Raw genomic sequence first — 21,641 nt, forward strand, 5'->3', positions numbered from 1 at the left:
CAGCAAACCTCCCAGAGACTGGCTAAGACCTAGGGCTGCTTGGTCAGACCCGCACCTGCTGACGGTCTGCAGGACCGCCCAGGGCCGCCCGTACACTCTGTTCCAACGTGCCTTCCAGGACTCGCCTCTTCCATCCCATCCCCTCGCCCACCTACTGTAAGTGATCTCTAGCAATTCCATACCTTTTGTTTATTCAGTCAGAGAGTGTTATAAACGAAGTGATGAAAAACATGGGGAATGCTTACTTGGCACCTATCGTATGGGATGAGTTGAGTTTAAATAATGGCCTTTTCAATGTTAGGTTCAAGAGCGGCATTAAATTTAACCTGAAAACCGAGGGAATTACTGTTTGAAGATTAAAGAGTGATTACTTCTGCCTTTTTAAAAGCATGTAGCAATGCCATTTTAAAAAAAGCTGGCTTTGAGTTCTGTTATTTATCTTTAGCCAAGATCTTTAAATGTATTATCCAATCAGAATTTCCCTTGGAAAATCTACCCATTTCATTTAAGTATTTGGCAAAATGGTGACTCCATCTGTAACAATTCTGTAGCTTCTACAAAGATGTACACATTTTCTTTTCATCTTAGTGAACAAAAACGATTTTTTTTTTTTTTTTTTTTTTTGTGGTACGCGGGCCTCTCACTGTTGTGGCCTCTCCCGTTGCGGAGCACAGGCTCCAGATGCGCAGGCTCAGCGGCCACGGCTCACGGGCCCAGCCGCTCCGCGGCATGTGGGATCCTCCCGGATTGGGGCACGAACCCGTGTCCCCTGCATCGACAGGCGGACTTCTCAACCACTGTGCCACCAGGGAAGCCCTATATATAATCTTTTATCCCCAGTGAAGAATTTAGCATACAGATATAATAATAAAACTTTTTAAAAACCAGTATCTATTTCCAAATATATTAACACACTAAGAGAATGGCTAAAACGTTTTCATGGTCACCTAGATAAAAGAATGGTAGAAAAAAGCATTAGCTAAATGGCTAAATCTTTACTCTAAATAGTAAAAGAAACAAAGCCCTTACTTTTAAAAACCAAAAATGACTATCAACTGTTTTAATATACTAAAAATTTTAGTGAAAAAATGTGTTTCGTGAGACACAGTGCTCAGCATCTTAGTAGATTCAGAGTGAGCCCCACACAAACCAAAGCAACCAGGAATGCTGAGTTAGAGATTTCACAGTGGCCTGACTGGTTACAAGTCAAAACCACAACATCTACTAGTTCTCAGTGTTTACAGCCAGACATTCCTTTTGCTGTTTATCACTTTGAAATTACTAGCAATAGATGTTTGTTTGGTATAGTCACCCCAAGGTCCTATGTCAGAAAATGAAAAATGTGAAAGAAACCTCATTAAAATTAAACAAGGCACATTAAGCAAAAGCCTCAAATCAAAATAGGAAGATTGCACTTGTATTTTTCATATCCATAAAATGCACCAGAACACTTCTCCTTATAGCTACAAGCTTGTCCAAGATATGCAAATTATAGCATAACATTCTTTAAAACACTGGACAAAGTGCAAAGACTGCTTGAGCGAACGCGTGTTAGAAATAACACGCATACTGGTTCTTGCAGCGGCAGGGGGTCTGCATTGCTGAAACAGTATAGATTTCTATTTCTTTCGGTCCAACGGAACCACCCTCCTGCTGTTTGGTGTCTTCGACCATTGGACCGCTGCTGTGGCTAACAGGAAACTGTCCACTCCCACCTGTTACAAACTCTCTATCGACGTGCATGCTGTCAGCATCGTCTTCCGCCTCGCCATTCAGGAGCGGCATGGGGTCATCCGAGCTTTGAGCTGCACAGAAAACAAAGGTAATTTTAGGTTCCCTACACCGCAGCAGAGGACTTTGACACAGACGCTTCTTATTCCTTGTTGTCAGAGCACTGGAGGCTCTCAATCTGTCAGATAACTTTACAACCTACGGATTATTAATGGACTTGGCACACTGCCGAGAAACTTACTTTCCCCAATAGAAAACAATTCCTCAAATGTGCAGCTTCGATGAAAAGTCATGGCATTTCACATACCTACTTGAGATTTACTTGTCGGCATAAATTTTCATTTAGGGCTGTTATTTGGACAATGTAAAGCAGTTATACAACTCACAGACATTTCTAAATAGTTTTAAAGATTCAGGACACTCTATGCTATGCCCCCAAATGTACCTTCAGTTGTTTTTCATAAAGAAATGACAATTCTTGAACAACATAAAAACCACTAAAACGGTCCTCAAATTTTTAAAAAAGTTAACTTACTTCATTAACAGAAAATGAAGTAAAAGCCAAGATCCAGACAGGTTTGTCCAGTACCGCCCGAGAGCAGCTCTGACCCTCTGCACCAAGATGCAATGCAGCTGGAAACACCCACTAAACGTCTGGGTTCCAAGACATTTGGAAAGGACGCTACGGACGCACGTTTCTTATGAGACTCCCACTCCCGCACCTTGGAGAACAGCTCATGTGCACACCTGGCCACTCCTTCAGGGGTCACATACTCTGTGCAGCAATACCTCCTGCAGCCCCGGGCAGCCTACTTCTCGGGAGCAGCCATTCTCACGCAGCGTATGGCTCACCAGTCTTAAGCAGCACGCATATTTTACAAAATTGAATCCAAAGATCACTTTCACGCCTCGCCTTTATTCATTTACCATGGCATGAATGCATCCCATCAACTAAACTCAAAAGGATCTTTCAAGTTGAATAATAGCCCACTGTATGGCTGGATTACAGTTCACCCACCACCCAGCTCCCCACTGTGGTGTGGGTGGCTCCTTTTCTTTCCTATCATGAATATACCATATAACTAACATCCCTATAAATGCACCTTTGCATACACTTCTGGTTCTTTCCCAAGATAAACCAGAATGATTTCTGGGTCAGAGGGTATATACAACAAATAAGTAACAACTTTCAGTGTAATTTCTTTCAAATAAACATTTAAAAACAGAGAGACCTGAACTGGGCAGCTTCAATTACTTCTAATTTTAGACACACACGAGTTATTTTCAATATAGGAATGAGCATATCAGTTCCAGAGTATTCTCCAAACTGTTGAAAGTTTTAAATGAAAAAAAGTCTTAAAAGAGAAACACAAATTCCCAATGATCAGTATATGGAAGAAATAGAAACAGAGCCGTGTGATTTGTGCAGCTGAGAAAAAATCTGCACAGGTATGAAGCCAAAAGCACCCTACAAAGAGGTGATTTAAAGCCAGAGGCAACAAACTGAGGACTTCAGTCTTTTGTGAAGCTTTTCTTAATCCTCCACAGGCCCCAAATCAGTGATAGGCTAGGCTCCATCTTCACTATGAAACAAGGTACTTTCAAAAAGTCAGTGGTAAATAGGACATCTTAGAAAATGGGGGGGGGGGGCTGGGAGAGGGATGTTCCAGGTACCAGTTGACAAAAGCCTCACAACCTTCAGGAGTTCTCGGTCAGTCACTGCAGAGATGAGGGGCCTACATTAGCAAGGCCCACGTTTGATGAGCCAGATCAGGCAGTTTACTGAGAACCAGTGCAGGTTATCGGGGCAAAGCCACAAACGTCCTATCATACAAAAGGTCAGACTTCACTGGGGATACAGTGCAGATAGCTTTATGTAGCCATACTCTTAATGTCTGGTTTTGTTCTGGAATTCAGGGCCAGTATTCCTTGGGGAAAGTGACATCTAGGTTACAGTGGCAAAAGCAGGTTTTAAAAAGAAAGCTGACAGGTGAGACACGAGGACCCCCCTCCTCCCCCAAAAGTGCAACAAGAAAACAGCTTCATGAAGGCAGGGAATGTCTCTTCACTCGCCAAGCCCAGTGCCTGGCAGTGTTCCATCGATGAATGATGCCCAGGCTCCAGCCAGAAAAGGCACACACACAGAAAGCAAGCAAAACTATTAAGAGTAACTGGAGGAGTCATCTCAGGTCAGACTAGCTATAAAATGAAAAAGGACAGGAGGGCAGACCTACCACTAGGGGGCCAGACGAGCTGGTGGCAAAGGGAGGGATTTTCAAAATAAAAGCGGGTATAGAGGAGAGGGCACAATACCACCTTAAAGCAGAGACTGATCCCTTAACCAGAGGCCTATGCAGTGCACCAGGGACGCTATCCTTTTACACGTGTCTTTTGTTCATGCAGGTAGTTGCTCACCAATAGAGTGGGACAACAACGCAACAGACCAAAGCTTTCAGATTCTAGTAAAGAAAACTCTTGAACGTGGGAGGCATATGTTAATACAGACAGCCTAGAATTTAATTACTCTCTCCGTAGATAAGCAATCTTTGCAAGGCGTTTTTCCCATACCGGATCCATCTGCCAGGACGTGCAGCCACCTGGCTGCTAACCTAGATGCCCAGAACCCTGGGTGATGTATTTTATACCGACGCCTTCATGTCTTTATTTCTAGCACCTGGAAACAGGAAGGGCTCAAGCAGCTCAATGGGAGCACTGAGGTTGTAATCATTTACCTTTTAAAACTGAACTATAAGCCATGAAATTAAAATTGGCCTTTCAGAATTTTGAAGGACACTGCATCTGGACTCGACTCCTTTCCCCACAGCCACGGAGCACATCACCTGCGGCATTTTCTCCCAACACACGTATCGCCATTGCCAAAGGAACTACCGAAATATTCCACGCCGCGTCTGAGAAAAGTGGCTTGTAGACATTTCAGAAAAAAAAATTTTCTTCCAAAAGTATCCATTTTGGTTCTATTTGTTTTAGAAAAGAAGCACTTTCCCTTCCCGTCTTCCTATTCCAGTTAAAAGGAAAAATTACCGAACATCTGTAAAAAGCGTCCTTATCTTTTACGTTGACTGCCAAAGCAGGTATTTGTTGACTAGACGTGACTTCAATACACGTTAGACAATGCGTATTTATGACAGAAAATCACCTAGGATTGGCTCAAAATAAACCCTCCCAGTTTTCTTCCCCCAGAGGTGGAGTCATGACGAGGTGTGACCACTGCCTAAGAAGCCCCTCATCCTTGACCTTGGGGCCAGTAAAGATGCTCCATTCGGGAAGGTGCCCAGGGCAACACAGAAATCCGCATCTGAATTTTCATCTAAGACTTGAGAGTTGAAAAAAACTCCTAAAGCCAGATACCAGTGAGATTCTAAAACTATATAAACTATTTCTGATCAAGGAGTTTTAAAACATAGGAAAAGCCTTCCGTAACTTTTAGACAGGGAGGGGTCTGCAGCATTACAGAAACTGCCATCAAGGAAGCTTATTTTCGTGCTGGCTAGGTCTACTTAGGAAGATGTGCCTTTACTGTACAAGTGGCACCCCACTCATCCCAAGATGTAGAACATGCACACAACAGGATTTTGATTGCCAGGCACATTTACATTGCACATCTAGGGCTCATGAGAAATGCCTCATCAGACTTAACTTTTAAGGAAAGGAAATCTCTTACTAGGCAAAAACCAGTCTACACAGTCCTGTGCTTTAAGACGTAACAGGGCACCACTACCTAGACACAACCCACACAGCTGACACCACACGATGTGCGGACACTGTCGAGCACTTTCACTCAGTGTGTCGAGTGCAGCCTAGGGCCAGGGGACCGACTGGTGGTTCACAGTCCTCTGCGCCTCTTGAGGGGGCCAGTGTGGGAAATCCTAGGTGCTGACCCACGACCAAGGTTACCTCACACCCCTCTGGCCTTCCCACTCAACTGGGAGCTCTGACCATTGGGGAACCCTATTCCCCATGAAACGAACCAGGAAGGAAATGTTCCCTTCGTGGTTTCCCCGCATTACTCATTACAACTGTTCTCTTCTACTACACAGTACATTTTACCCAAATAACTACCTTTGCAAAGAAAGGTCCTGTTAAAATCACAACGGCACATAAAGCCAGTAGGAAGGTGGTTCTACCACACGGTGACCTTTCCTGGGACTCCTGCCATGGCCCCAACTGCAGCAGACTGGGGGTGGGGAAATTCAAGAGGGCAGGTTAGTGAATATGCCAAGGACACGGAGAAGCAGTGACAGTTGTGGAAACACTAACGAGGGATCTGGGGTTCTGTTAAAAGAACACGGAAGGGAAGGTGCACGTGACACAAACCACCCGGAACAAAGCGCGCCAGGGCCTGGCCCTGGCTGATTCCCGCTGCAGCTGCCACAACGTGCAGAGGAAGAGGTGCGTGAGGTTTGCTGAGCTCAAGACTAAAACAGAAAATCACCTGGTTGTTAAATGTCATTCATTCAGATTGTATTTATAAAATGCTGTGTCTTTGGGGACTGAGATAAAACAATCATTTGTTATTGCAACGCCATTAGGAATGTTCTCTGGTCAAATTTTTAAAAGCAAATACAGCCATTTACTGCAAGTTTGAGAACAGTAAAGATACACCACAAGTTACTAAAGTCTTTTGTGTATGTCACATACATGGAACTACATTACCAATTTGATTTCTATCATCTGAAGTTTTAAGTCATCAGCTAACCTGTATCACTTAACAAGCTCGTTAAGCCACACCCATCCTCCTTTCTCCTTGTCTTTTTAAGCCTGGTCAAAACGAACAATTCAGAGCAGAAAGTGGAGGGAGAGTCTCTATGTTAAATTCATCCTGGGGATCATCTGCTGAGCAACTTCCTACTGCTGACTTGAAGCTAATTCATGATATATTTTTCCTCAACGGTGTTTTACATTAAATACCTAACACGTGACATATGAGATGCTAAGCTCAGTAATACATCTATTTGACTAAAACAAAACCGTGAAGTCAACTCAACACGTGAGGTCTGGTACCACCACAGCCTCCTACTGATGGCAACTGTTAACCCAAAACAAAACTGTAGGTCCCTGGGTCAGTTTGTAACTCACACTGCCTCTCCCCAGTGAACACTCTGGAGCTGCACCCCAACAATTATGGATTTCATTAACAAGATGAAAAGTTTCTCTCATGGATGAGAGTGGCATTCTTCTCTATCCTGGATCATGGATAATGTGGACAAGTTTTCCAGGAGTACATTTGTGAGTAATTGCAGTTACTCCTGAAGATTAACTAGAATGCTAACAGACCTAACACAAATCTGACTGGGCAGCTGAAGTCCCGAGGTCCACCTGTCATTCCATCCTGAGCAAATGGTTGGTAAACAGGGAGGAAAAGAAAACCCAACCAACCCCAAACCTAGTTCTATACTGATGCTTCCTTGCACCATCCTAAATGAAGACAATCCATACTGGGGAGAATACTACCCCGAAGTACTTTTCCTTTATACCAACCGCCCACACAGCTTTGGAGTTTATTTCACCTTCGGGAGGTTGTGGCCACAGCTATCGTATCTGTGTTCTGACCAGGGTGCGTCCCGATACTGGTGTGAATGACCACACGACAGGCATTTAAAGTGTGAATGTCTGTAGTACAACTTGCTTCCAAGGACACTCTGTTACTTGAGCAGAACAATTGATCACTGCACTGCGTTCTCTTACATCAATAAGGTTTCCATGGGAAAAATTACTCCCATTACCTTAAAATATCTGCAAACAGTTTATTAAGAGAGAGATCCTACTCTCTATGGAGAGGATCACATTCGTGATTCCAAACTTAAGAAAAACGTTAGAGCTAAATTTACAGGACACATACATCTTTAAGAGCTGGCTTAGCCAGAAACATTTCTGGAAGTGATTGCTTTTGTGAATATATATTCCACACTAAAAACATCAATATGTGTAGTTATTAAATTCTAGTAAGACAGAATAGACTAAGTTTATTGATAAGGTCCACGCTATGCATTTACGTAGCCAAGATATTATTCCAGGCATCTATTTTTAAAACAGCAAATTTAACTGCCCCCCCAAAAAGATTTAAAATTTCTCTAAATACTTTTACATGTGAAGTTATTCAAAAATGTATTTTATATGCATATGTTACACAAGGGGGTAAACACATTTTTTTACTCTGGCATGAGAACTAAAAACTTACCTACAAAATGAGCAATTCAGAATGAACAAAACCTCAAGCTCATACATTTATATAGCAAATCAAAACAAGATGTCAGAAATTAAATGAAAATGAACTAAAGCAACATACAAAAAAATAAAACCCTCACACACACACAAAAAAACCCCAGTCACAGAATGTAAATAACTATACAGCTACTGAAGCCAACTATTATTTCACTTAGAAAGTTCAGGCGGTTGGGAAGAAAAACCTTGTTTTAGTCACTGAGAATTACTGCCCCAATACCCCATTCACAGTGAGTATGTTATGGTAAAAAGAAAAAAGAGAAACCTTCTCCCAGAGAAAAGAAAAAGGAGTGCAGGGGCAAGGGTGGGACGAAGGCCCATCTGTTCTGCATGCACATTCACACACATGCACAATCTTGAGTGACCAGTGGGATGAACCTCAGGGGCCAGTAGCCAAGCGAGGGCCCGGAAACAGGAGCTGAGAAGTCAGGTGCATGTGCTGAGGGTGAGAAGACCCCCCTCTCTCCACGTGCACTGGAGCAGCACTCAGGCAAACTCAAACGCCAGGCTCCAACCCCATTTTCTTCTCAACTGGCATCCTCGACCTGAGCACTAGGAATGGGCACTTTGGGAAAGCTGCACTGTTGAGTTTAATGTGCAAAACACCAATCTCTAACCCAGTCAACCAAGATGAATCCCTGTCTAGAGGAGGAAAATAAAATCTCCCAAATACCTGCATGATTATTCAAACCCAATTTGTGCACCCCCGGGGGCTAGGAAACAAGTTCTTAAGTTTTAGGAATCCTTGGAAAGGCTTGAAAGAGATACTTCAATAAGAAGATACTGGCCAATTCAACCGAACTTAAAACCTGATGAGACTAGTTTAAAACTCTTTACGTACATTTGAGTCTTCTTAGAACGTTAAGTGACATCTTTTTTAAAAAACTAAACAGAATTTAAGATTTATCGTATACACTAACATGATATGGACACCCGTCCAATTCTTGCATGAGGTCATAGAGTGAAGCTAACAATACCATCCCAAAATTATTAACCAGGCATTAAACAAAACAAGGAATATGTTTTGAAGTTTAGACATACCTTCAGGTTGTGCATGTGATTTTTATACCTTTCTAAAAACTATTAGGCCCGTAACTTACAAAAGCTATGAATTTGAGAAACTATTAAGTTCATACATTCATTGCTATAGAAAAGTCACATAATCACAAGTTTTTATACGGACCAACATTTTAAAAGTTGTGAAGGAGATGATGCAGTTTTATTGACTCTGTAGGAAAAATGTTTTTGTTTGGACAGACTCCAGTTACACAAAAGAGGCAGCCCACAGGAAAGAGGATAAAGCTGACACATTAAAGTCAACTGAAACCAGCCACTCAGGTTTTTCTCAGACTATACATGTACAGTTGTTTTTTTTTAAAGCCAAAGGGCACAACTTTGTATTTATCTTCAGCAAAACTTATCTGAGCGCATAATTTCACCATGATTACTTTTCACCATCACCTCTGAATTACCCTTTCCATGTAAGCTTGCTGAATATTCCTGCCATGCTAGTAATTCTTAATGTTTTTCCCCCTAAATGAAAGGGAGATTTTTTTCCCTCAACCGTAAAGAGTGACTAGCTGACTCTGCTTATTTACAAACCCCGAAACTATCTAAAGATAAAAAGGTGGAAGAACACTTAAAACTAAAATAACTTACCTTAGAGACTTAAGTCCTCAATGTCAAAGTGGCACACCGGGCCTTGCTGCGACAAACACACACCACACTGTGTCCAATGCAAACATCTACCTTCCCAGATGTGAAATTATATTTTACTATCAGACTAACAATTGTTGTTAAGCCCAGGAAAATTCACAGGAAAAAAAAAATGAGGCACGGGGCAGATTTTTTTTTAATAGTTGTATTTCAAACAGGTACAACAAATGAGAAAAATCTAATTCATGGCAGGTAAACCTGGGTGTGCAGAAAGTTATATACACACATTTACACTTCAGCTGTCAACACTGCCCTCTCATATCCTCCCCTTTCGTTAAATGGCCAATCTTCAAAGTGGCAACACAGGAAAAACTCCTCCATCACTGCACCAGAGTCCTCCGGGCACAGTACCCCTTACGTGAAGGAGTCATCTCGAAGGCGCTTTCAGCCATAAAAAAGAAAACACGTTAAAGAAAGGAAACAAGTTTGCTCTCTCCCACCCACAAAGTGGTCTCACCTGTGGTTCGAGCTTTCTTTACTCCAAAGGGTTCCGAATCTTCCAAGCATCTCTTGCGATTTGTTCCCACACTAATGTGATTAGGAAATACATTCGGATGGCCCCCATTTAAGGGGCCACTGTTATAGAAAGGATTCAGATGACAATTCTGGAGGTTCAAGAGAAACTGGGTACACTCTTGGAAACCCTGGGTTTGAGCAATGTCTGCTGCCGTCAGGCCACTGGCATTTCTCAGGCTGTACGACACAAAAACACTGAATTACATCCCATTACCATTTTCATCGGGTCTGTTCCTGCTGAACTGACTAACTATCTGCAGGTGATATGAAAGAGCATACAGATTTACAGCAAGTCTGAATTAAAGAAGGAGTTACTCATCCTAGCTCTGTAACTAACTTCTCTCTTATGCACATTTGATTACTAAGCAAGATTTGGGAGATAGTAATTTAAAAATCAATATACTAAACTTTAAAAAAAAGGCATCTTCCTATTTAACTTCTCAAAATCATTTGTTATGTAAGTCTGAAGAATGTAAATTTATGCTAACTTCAGACTTAACCTGAAACTGAATTCTATATTATCTGCACTTAATTTTAATAATCCATTCCTTTAGCTCGAGTAAAATCATAACAAACAAACATGTACTGAATTGTCCATGGCATTTATAACAGTTGGCTCCCTAAAAACAAAGGCAACTGGCTTAACAACAAGCCAGAATTTGTGCTAACATGTGACACTATAAGTGGAAGTTTAGAAGGATGTCCTGAGACTAATTTATCATCAGACTGGAGATCTGAAAAGCTGAGTTTTTTGTGTTTTGTTTTTTGGCCTTAGGAAAACTTGCAGAAGTTCAGAGCATTTGAGTGGGTGTTTCCTTCTAATACTGTCCTAGGAACTCATCTCCCTAGGCTGAGTCCTACCATCAAAAAGAATCAACATCATCCTACGTGGCTAATAACATTAACAAGTAAAGGTCCGATGTCCTCTGCATTAGCTAAGAGTCAGACTAAATCAGAAGTGGTGGCAGAATATAAGTGAAAGTTCTAAATAAGATGAATATGAAAGAACCAGTTGAAATTGTAAATCTTAACTAGGAAACAATAAAAACTGAGCGAACAAAAGCAACTCCACATTGAAGTTCCCCTGGAAGACAAGAAAATACACTGCTCTGTGAAATAAATCTGTAAAAAAGCAAGACAGCTTGTCAGCTGCACGCTGATCCACTGAAACTGGAGAAGCACGGAAGGGCCAAGGCAGTACCACACCTCCCAGCGAGCTGTGCCACACACAATGCAGCTGTGACCAAACACAGGCTCGTCTTGTTCCCTAAAGAACAGGGCACAACCCTGGGTGCTTTTTCCCTAGATTAACGTGAATGAAAGAAAGAGCCATTTCAGGGAGAAAACTACAGAATCAGGGACAAATAAGGATTTTTCATTTTAAAGATAATGATAACCCCGGTATTCCTATTTCCAGCCATCATACTCAGAAGGTTCCAAACTCAGAAATGAAAAATCTATATACTTTTGGACAATCACTAAATATGTTTCCACTTTTAAAAGCATGAGATAAAGAAATGTATCACACATTCTGAAGAAAGGCAAAAGCCCAAACTCAATCTGATCAAATATAAAAGAGACAAGACTTGAAAATCCCCAAAACCAACAATATTTTCTTAAAAATATAAGGCAGCTGTGTGCAGGGCTACTGGGAACTAAAACTGACATTTTATTTGATTTATGGCTATGATTTCTGATAAACATTATTCTAAAATTTCATAGTATTTTGATATATGAATTAAATAGAGAGGAAATATCAAAGTTTGGGTAGAGTGAATTACATTAGTTATGTGTACAGAAAATGATCACATACTTGATTTTTAATATCAACATGTTATAGAAATTTAACATTCAAGCAAGTGTAAAACTGGATAATTTTTTTAAATGGTGTATTTCATTTTCAGAAGACATCATGAGTGAATGGTCCAAAAAGGTCTACTCTATGAAGACTGTGAACAGAATAAGTAGCCGCAATAAAATTAAAAAAAAAAATTTAACTCTACACAATTTGAAAAGACAAAGACCCAGAACATATAAGCAAAGTTTAAAAAATGATCATTTCTATAGATAAATATGAACTTGCTCTCCAAAAATTAAAGAATATAGAAATGAGAAGCTGCTGCTTAAAATCAGGACAAATAACGCCGACAATAAAGATTACTCCTCAGTGGATGGTAAAATAAAGAACAGCACACAGATTTTTTAAAAAGGCATTTACCACCCTGAATGCCAGTTCACTGAAGAAAGCTGAGATGCTCAGGGAGCACGCCAACTTTTCTAAGTCACTGAAAACGAGGACATCCAAACTACACTCAATTCCTTTACTCTTAATTCAGAAACTGAACAGCAGACTGAATCTGAGTTAGAAGGGCAAGTTTACTGTTCTTCCAGGGAAATATAGCCTTAAAGAAAAAGAGCAAGTGCGTGCCAATATCCGGAGACCACGGAGACTGTGAATGTCTGAGTGGGAGCACCCGCCTGCGAGCACAGGCCGCGTCTCCTGCCCCGTCCCCCACCACCACGAGTGGTCCCAACACTTGCACAGCACTCGGCTTGGACGAAGCCAGTCAGATTTCCAGGGGGTGTGAAGTATTATCTTCAAAACTCGAAAGAACAGTCACTAGAGTCAGCTCATGCTACGTACTCCTCATGTGTGGACCAAGGAAGTAAGAACAAGCACAAGCCGAACTGAACTTCAACTGGTTCCTCATATAACTCTGAGGGATCTAAAGAGTGATCCGAAGGAGAGTTCAAAACATTCCAGAAAATGTATGGACAGATATCAGAATCCGGGACGGAAGGTAACTGGAAAAATTAACTGGGAGATTATAATCTTGGCACTATCCCTATAGTAGTATTATTAGAAACAGGGACATGCAGTATCCCTTCTCCACTTCTGATGAAACTGCAGAAGTCTTCAACTGTATTATTTCTCAGTTACTAAGGACTGAATGTAACATTCAGTTTAATAGTGTTTATGTTCCTCTAAAGCAGAAAGATCCGTTAATACCTGACTCTGGTACAGGACAGCAGAACCTCCCACTTCCCTCTCCCACCTCCAAATGCTTTCCTTCCTATCTCCTTTCCTACATACCCCCCATTCATTCCTCCTTTCTTTACCCGAAGTTTAACATGCTAATTCTGCTCTGGTCGTATTTAAAAACTTGCAAGTGGCTCTGCAAGCGTATGGTGCACAAAAACTGGGTGGGAAGGAATGACTGGGATCACCAATCCGGGGCAGGCACTTTTTCTGTAAAGGGCTGGACCGCAAGGACTTTAAGCTCTACAGGCCACAGTCTCCATTCTCTCGTTGTAGCCTGAAAGCAGCCTTAGATGATGTGTGACCACAGCCCTGGCTATGTTCTAATAAACCTTTAGTTACTGGCACTGAAATGTGAATTTCATATATTTTTACATGTCATGAAATACTATCCTTTTGATTTTTGTTCAACCCTTTAAAAACATAAAAATCGTTCTTAGTTCATGGGCCATACAAAAACAAACAATGGGCTGGACCAACTGAGTAACATTTAACCAACAGATGATACTGGTAACTAGTCCTCCACTCTTTTAAAAAAATTTTATTTTATAGAAGTATGTTGATTTACAATGTTAATTTCTGCTGTACAGCAAAGTGATTCAGTTATACATATATATATATATATATATATATATATACACATACATACACACACATTCTTTTTTATATTCTTTTCCATTATGTTTCATCACAGGGTGTTGAATATAGTTCCCTGTGCTGTACGGTAGGACCCTGTCGTTTATCCATTCTATACATAACAGTTTCAACTGCTAACCCCGAACTCCCAGTCCTTCTCTCCCCTGTTCCCCCTCGCCCTTGGCAACCCCAAGTCTGATCTCTGTGTCTGTGGGTCTGTTCCTGTTTCGTAAAAGTTCATTTGTGTCATACTTTAGATTCCATGTATAAGTGGTAACACATGGTATTTGTCTTTCTTTTTCTGACTAGTCCCCTACTCTAAATAACAGATGCCTGTGGGTTCCTGAAAACTGTCTCTCTGGAAATTTTATGCACTATTCAATTCAAACGAAAAAATAACTTTTTAAAAGTTGCCAAATCTGTTAAATCACAAAATGTTAAATATCAAGAGATATTTAAAGGTAAACTTTAAAGGAATGTAAAATAAAAGACCTTGAGAGAGCATGCAGAAGAAATAATCATTCCTACTCCATCTGAGTGTTTTCTGTTAAAAGTTCTAAGTGTCTTACGACTGAATTGGGCGACGTGCTTAATATAAATGGGGCGGAAACTGTCTTTACAGGTCTGAATTCCTCAAGTCACTTCTTAATAAGTAGAAAGGGTTTTCAAACGTATTTCACAGAGGCTGAAAATCACGTGCGTTTCTAGGTGAAGAGCAGCATAAAGAATAACTAAGCGGTATAGTTCTTAAAACACTTTAACAAAAGAGGCTCAGGTCTTTCAATGCATTTTTTAATATATGCTCTCCTATTTGTTAAGCATGTTTCAATTTTAACGTTTTAAGAGTTGAAACCGTTATCCTGGTTAAAATGTATCATCAATTTATTAAGCCTTCAGCTCTATTTAGTGTTACAAGTTTAAGCAGATATTAAACCTAAGCAACCCTCCATGATTTTCCTAAAATCCAGTGGGAGCTGGGTACATGAATGTGATTTAGGATTTACAGGTTCTATGATAATTTCACATTTGAATTTGGTCTTTTCTTCTGTTACAGTACTTTTTAAAGAGTCAAGCCTTCACTCTTCAATCCCGAGATATTCACTGCGGGTGTGATATGGCCACACTGCACTCACTGCTGGCTACTCCTAGCAACCCCAAGTGAGGGGCTGCTAAAGACAAAGTTAATCTGAACTGTGGTCTTCACACACTAGTCCAAATGGAAATTTTCAGTATCTGGAAGATACTGTTCAAAATTACTCTCAAAAACTGTATTTTGCATGAAAATTGGGGTACTGATGAAAGTGTACACAATATTTTTAGACTAAATCTTTAAAGAACACACACGTGAATTTCCTGCCTTTGGTTTACTGCACTTGGGCAGATGACGCCTGATGTAAAATGTACCTCTGTCTATTTCGCACAGCAAAAAGCCCCATGGGGGACGTGCTGTGAGCTAAAAGCTCCAGTTCACCCTTCTGGTCCCCTCTGGTATCGGTTTGAAAAATCTTTGAAAATGGGCAGAGATTTTAAAAAATCAGACACCAGTCAACTGGATGTCCAAATTGGGTCTAGTCTGTTGAAGTTTTAAAGCTGACTTTCTGGGCTTCCCTGGTGGCGCAGTGGTTGGGAGTCCGCCTGCCGATGCAGGGGACACGGGTTCGTGCCCCGGTCTGGGAAGATCCCACATGCCGCAGAGCGGCTGGGCCCGTGAGCCATGGCCGCTGGGCCTGTGCGTCCGGAGCCTGTGCTCCGCAGGGGGAGAGGCCACAACAGTGAGAGGCCCGCCTACCGCAAAAAAAAAAAAATAAAATAAAAAAATAAAAATAAATAAAGCTGACTTTCTTTAAGAGTTGACACGATCAGGTTCTTAGACTAGTAAAAATCAACTTGCTACAGTTTGTCACGGAAGCTATGACAACCTTCCCCGAGACTATGAAAAGTCACTTTGGGCAGGCTACCCATTTTCTCCCAGGAGTTCCTAGTGTTCTTTCAAACTTGCAGTATGAAAACATGGCAAGACGTAGATTAATATTCACTGTGAATTATTTATTCTGCTGAATAACTGGCAAAATAAACTTTTAAAAAACTTTACTAAAGTTAAAACATAAAGGCTCATGTACTATATTTTCTGTAATAAAATTCTGAATAGAATGTTAAGACTTATTATACCTAAGAGTGTCTCCCCAAAGAGCTTTAAGACAAAACTCCACTCTGCTGCCAGCCAATCCCCCATCTATTTTCCACTTATAGTGTCACAACATCAGGATATGAGAAGCCATTCTAGTCAGTTTTTCTTTTTTTGTTTAATTTGCGAAACCACGGATCAGGAAGTACCTGAAACACACTTTTCAGAATCTGAGTTCTCACATCACCTTCAGGACGTTTTCTGTTTGGTTAATGCCATGTGACAATAAAAGATAACCACAATTTTTATATAAATAATATTTCTGTTAAAATTCTGATCTCAACTTAACTATTGTTAGTTTACAAGTAAATAGGTAGATATCATAAATTAGGGTAAGCAAAGCATGCAAATCTAAAGAATCTATATCTGAACTCCTAGATTAGCATTAAAACCAATCACCGCAACAAATACCTCAACAGTATGCCTCGAGTGGAGAAAGGAAGCCATACTGAACATTCAATGCCACAACTGTAAGGTTTTCGGAGAAGCACCTGTGGCAGTTTCAGCAGTTTCTATATGGAATGCTCCCCCTTTCTAGGATTACTTGAAAAAATCAAGTCAATTCGAATTACGTAGCTGTAAAACATTGACATGTGTAGTTTTTACAGATTCAGAATCTTCTGTGTGATTTAAAACGGGCAATGGTTCATAAAACAGGAAACTTAAATAATAAGGGATCACATATTTGCAGGCAACATTTTGATTAAAAATACATATACATACATGAGGTGCAGAAGCACATTTACTGAGCGTAAGCCATTGTCATGTGACCACCTTGACCAAGAGCTATTGCTCTAAAACACTGCCTTTTCAATTACTTCCAGTAATTTTTAGCATGAAGCCAATTTAATTATGTCAGTTATTTCAACAAAAGTTTAACAGTATGGACTAAAAACCATTAACTCACGATTCTGGTTACTTTAAAATTTGGTATGCTGTATCTCAAATACATTAGTAACTATTCCTAGATGGAAATAAGCAAATACATGGAATCATTAAAAAAAAAAAAAAGATAAAAAAACATTACTAAATGTCCATTTGTACAGACAAAACATTACAAACATCTAAAATTTCTTCAGTAAAAGGAAAACGTGTATTTTTAACCCTTTGGTATCCAAACTCTTAAATACGTAATTATGAAGACTTTCTTAAATATATTCTTCAGGTAACAATAGGAAGAAACGATTTTTTAAAGTTTCTACTTGAATAAATTTGGTGCCAAGTTTTCAATTCAAGTTCAACATTACTGAGAATAGTTTTATGTTGCAACTGAACTCCAGCTATGTTTGCATACATTAAAATATAACAGCATCATTCAAAGAGTCTGATGAAATATTTAACCTGCTCCCACTATAATTTAGCAAAGGAAAAGACATCTGAATTTGGAAATCATTGGTTTTACTTGAAAGCACTATATAAAAGCAGTGCTTAAACAAATATTAAAACCTAAATATTATTCAAGCTGTTATGAAAAACAATCAAAATTCTTCTAAACTGAATTTGTCAACAACTCTAGAATACTGTCAGCCTGCCATCTCTCTGCTCCTCTCCAGCAGGCAGAACTTCATCAGCTATCTCAGGAAGTAATTCCTCCACCTTGCCTGCAACAGTTTAATAAAAGGAAAAAAGAGCCAGGAAATTGCAAGATCAGACAAGACTGTGTAGTGACAAGTAGGTCAGGGAGGGAACACTAGGTCAGGACTGGAATGCACACGATCCAAGATCAGAAACCACTAATTCAGAGTTACACTGCTAATAAATTTCATGGTTGGACTATTATTCTGAAGGGCAAATAGGTGAACAAATGAAAAGAAACCACAAACTTCAAACACGAATAAATGTCTAATGAAGTCTGCCAAGGGCAAAAGCTGCAAAACAACTTCCGACACTAATATTAAATATGCTCATCACACGATTTGCCCTAATGAAAATTTTGCTTCTAGACAGAGCTCTACGGGTAAGCAAATAAAGGTGGGTCATAAACATGGACCAAACTAAACCAATTCCATTTCAATTAAGAATTTTTAGAAGTTCAGCAAAATACTTTTTTCTGCAACATTCAAAAAAGTCTATTATGATCACATTTTAAGACTTCTGTTACTAAAGCCAACTGTGTCTATTTTCTAAATTAGGCAAGAAAGACTTTTTCAGAGTGAATCACTGAACTTGCTTATATAAGGTTATAGACGCTTCTCCAGCTATCTGATGATCATAGTTAAGTTCCTCTTGGGATGAAAATAATTAAGCTAAAATATATGTAACCCATTGGAAGATCTGGTTACCAGAGAATCAATGGCTTCTACAGAAATGCTCTCCTACAAAAAGCTATGGGACTTTGCCACAACATAATTAAACACTGGCACCTGGTATAATGTGGTATTAAAATGGACTAGCAAATTGGCCTTAGATGCAAGCAATTCTGAATCTCTAAATCCCACTAAATCCCTTTATTTCTACTCTGAGCCATCAAAAAAAAAATCTACTTTTATATCTGGTTGATATGGAAACATTCTCCACTACATCTCTCAAGAAAATAAAGACAAAAATAACCAAAATCAGTCAGTGCCAAAATACTAAAAGGAAAGATAATTCAAGGCTAGAAATGTGTACTTTGCAAAAGTTGTTTGTAAAAGGTCTTTTTAAAAAAATTTATTTATATATATATATATAAATTTTTCTTTTGTAAAAGTAAATGCAACACATAAACATTCAGGATTGATGCCAATCTTTTGGAGTCAGGGAGGAAATGTTTGATTGAATCACCACGCAGGTTACATTCATCTTCCACTGGCATGACTAGAGCCCCCAAGTCACCTGAACAGAACAGTGCCCAGCTGGCCTGTGGGAACACAAATAGGCTCTCTTGCTTCTCTTCATTGGTCACAAAAAAGGTGGTCTTAATTATCAGCAGACAGCAAATTTTCAAGAGTCCTTCTCTGAAATCACATTAAAACTTAGTTTTATATTGTTACTTATTTGATCATCCAAAAGAAAAATAAGGCAACAACTTTTCCGTGTTACTGTATGTCCTTCTTCCAATCAAACACCCTTTGTGTGTAGCAAGTAGCGTTCAAATCCTGGCTGCAATGAAGAACTGAACTGCCATATAAGCAAAGTTAAGGATGATGACAGTTTAACTTACTTCATGAAAACTCCCTACTTGAGAAAAAATGAGAGTGAGAAGCATCTGTAGAGGTTTAGATCATTTAAAGTATACAAACATTTAGTCTGGTCACAGAACTTACACTTAATCCTGTGTGTTTTTATTTTTAGATGTAAACAGTGGCAAGTAACAATGACAATCACATAAGGAGAAACAAAACCTCACATGAAAAAGAAAACTTGGCACCAAAACTCAAGATGTAAAATAAGAGAAGAAAAAGAAACTCCATCAACATACTCACGTGTGGTGCTAGAAAATGTGCTACGATGCACAGCAGCTGACATGCGTTATCTTACGGATGCAGCCTACATTGACAAGTAGGTTATGTAACAAACGATTCTAGCCACAGATGCCTGGTACACTTGCCCTCACCATTATCTACCCCATGACCAAAAAAGCAGCAACTTCAGATTTTGGCCACTTTACGTAGCAAATATATAAAAAGCAAAGTAGGAATTAACAACAAAATTATTAATTACCACCAAGTGTCAGAAAATACTGATACAAGACAGCTTTTAATCTGGTCACGGAAAAAGGAAAAATTTCCACCAACTCCTAAACACTATAGCATGTAATATTAAAATTAATAATCTGGCTCACTTTGAACTGGAAACAAAATAAGTTAACTTCAAGTAAGTAAATTAATTCTGTGCCCCCTGATGACCTTAAAAGAAAAAGGCATTTTATTTGCTAGGACTACACTTTACCATATGAGCAACATAACAGGAAACAAATAAAAGAGATCTAAGTACCATAACTTGGGGGAATCAAACTATTATTTGTTGGTAGACTAAAAGTGTTAAACTATAAAAATGTGCAGAATAGATATTAAAAAGCAACGTACAATTTAGCTTACTGGCGAAACTGACATTTTATCTAGATGTTAAAACTAAATAACCACATATACAATAGCAATAAATAATGATTACTTGTGCTCTATCTCCAGGCCAAAGACATATAATTTTAAAAATTGCTTTTGGCTAGGTGGCTCAGGCTAAATATTTCTTCTAAAAAATATCTGAAAGTTCAGTCAAGGGAAATCACCATATGCAGGGTCTTGAGGGAGTGGCTCTTATACTGAGAAGGAAAAACAAACTGGCACTCGAGGCCATGCTCAGTCACACTTGGTGGGAAAGAGACACTCGAGGGTCCTGTAACAAGGACAGAATTGTAAATAAAATGATCTCATTTTAAAAAGACACCTATTAAAAAAAGGACATAGTGCAAGAAAGATATTTATTGGTTCAAAGGATTAAGCTATCCATTAAAATGAATAAAACTAACATCTTAGTAATAAAATGCTCAGGACCAATTAGAGTACTGTTTAGAAAAATAAGTCACTGAAAAGATCAACTTCTAATTATTCATTATTTCAATAAATGACAATTAAGGAATTTAATCAATTATTTTACGACTCTGTATTTTATAATCAAAGCTTCTGTTATTAAAATTAAAGATTTAAGTTTTAAATCTACAAAACAGCTAAGAAAACTGCATCTACAACTTTGCTTTAAAGCAATGCAATGAGAATCATCTTGATGTTTTCTAAACTGTGTAATATATATTCATATTATCAATTGTTTTTACATTACCTTAAATTATGACTACATATGAAGTCACAAGGTTCCCTGCAATGTAACAGTTAACACAGGTCATATTTGTAACACTAAATGGCTACATAGTAAATGATCCAAGCCCAAATTAATGTCTAATCTTAATAATAATACTTAATGAAACAGAAGCTAAGATACTAAGAGCCTAATGATAGCCCTTGGTGTCAGACAGGCCTTTCATTAACCTATATGGTTCTGCTGTCCAGGATCTGTTTTCAATATTTATTATAATACAGAGTCAAAACAATGAAGTGGAAACCAAAGGGTTAAACTAAGTCAGTTTTGTGGGTTTTATTTCTCCCGAAGTCTAAATTTTCACATTTCCAATCAGAATAAAGTGGTTTGTAATTAATTTTTATGAAATATTCAAGACACTCAAGGTAAAACAAAAAAGCTGATATTATCATAGTTATTTTGGTTATTACAGCTCTATAGCTTACACTCAATATTTAAGGGTGAAAACCGCATCCATTTTGTTAATGCTGTGAACTGCAGAAGAAAAATTTTTACAATGAATCTTTAAGAAAAAGTTAATACAAATGAATTAAATACTGAAATAAATGTATAATGCCATGGCTAGCTAATGATTTGCATACAAGATCACATTTTAAAATTAATACACTTAAATGTTAATACTGTTCTCTCAAGCTAGAAATAAGCCAGTTGATGTAAACTGGGCTAAAACAAGGATATTCTAAAATAATGCCATCAGTATCAAAAACTCAGAGTGAGTTCTTAAGTCTTTAATGTGTACAGTTCCATTTTACAAGGAATTATAAAATCATTAAAGAATCATAA

General features: G+C 39.0%; 1 protein-coding gene across 2 annotated transcripts in view; it reads right to left on the reverse strand.

Annotated features, from left to right (window-relative positions):
- Nucleotides 1–21,641, reverse strand: part of ANKRD10 (ankyrin repeat domain 10) — a 33,778-nt gene that overhangs the window by 3,581 nt on the left and 8,556 nt on the right. The window contains exons 4-5 of one of the 2 annotated variants that reach the window (XM_081215195.1): nt 10,148–10,383; nt 1,565–1,805 (exon numbers count right to left, since the gene is read on the reverse strand). In XM_081215195.1, the coding sequence (XP_081071321.1) occupies nt 1,565–1,805; nt 10,148–10,383 (477 nt within the window). The remainder of the gene's footprint in view (nt 1–1,564; nt 1,806–10,147; nt 10,384–21,641) is intronic. The other variant, XM_081215194.1, reaches the window with a different exon arrangement.

The sequence above is a fragment of the Mesoplodon bidens genome (assembly GCF_964165515.1).
Source record: "Mesoplodon bidens genome assembly, chromosome: 17".
Classification (NCBI taxonomy): Eukaryota; Metazoa; Chordata; class Mammalia; order Artiodactyla; family Ziphiidae; genus Mesoplodon; species Mesoplodon bidens.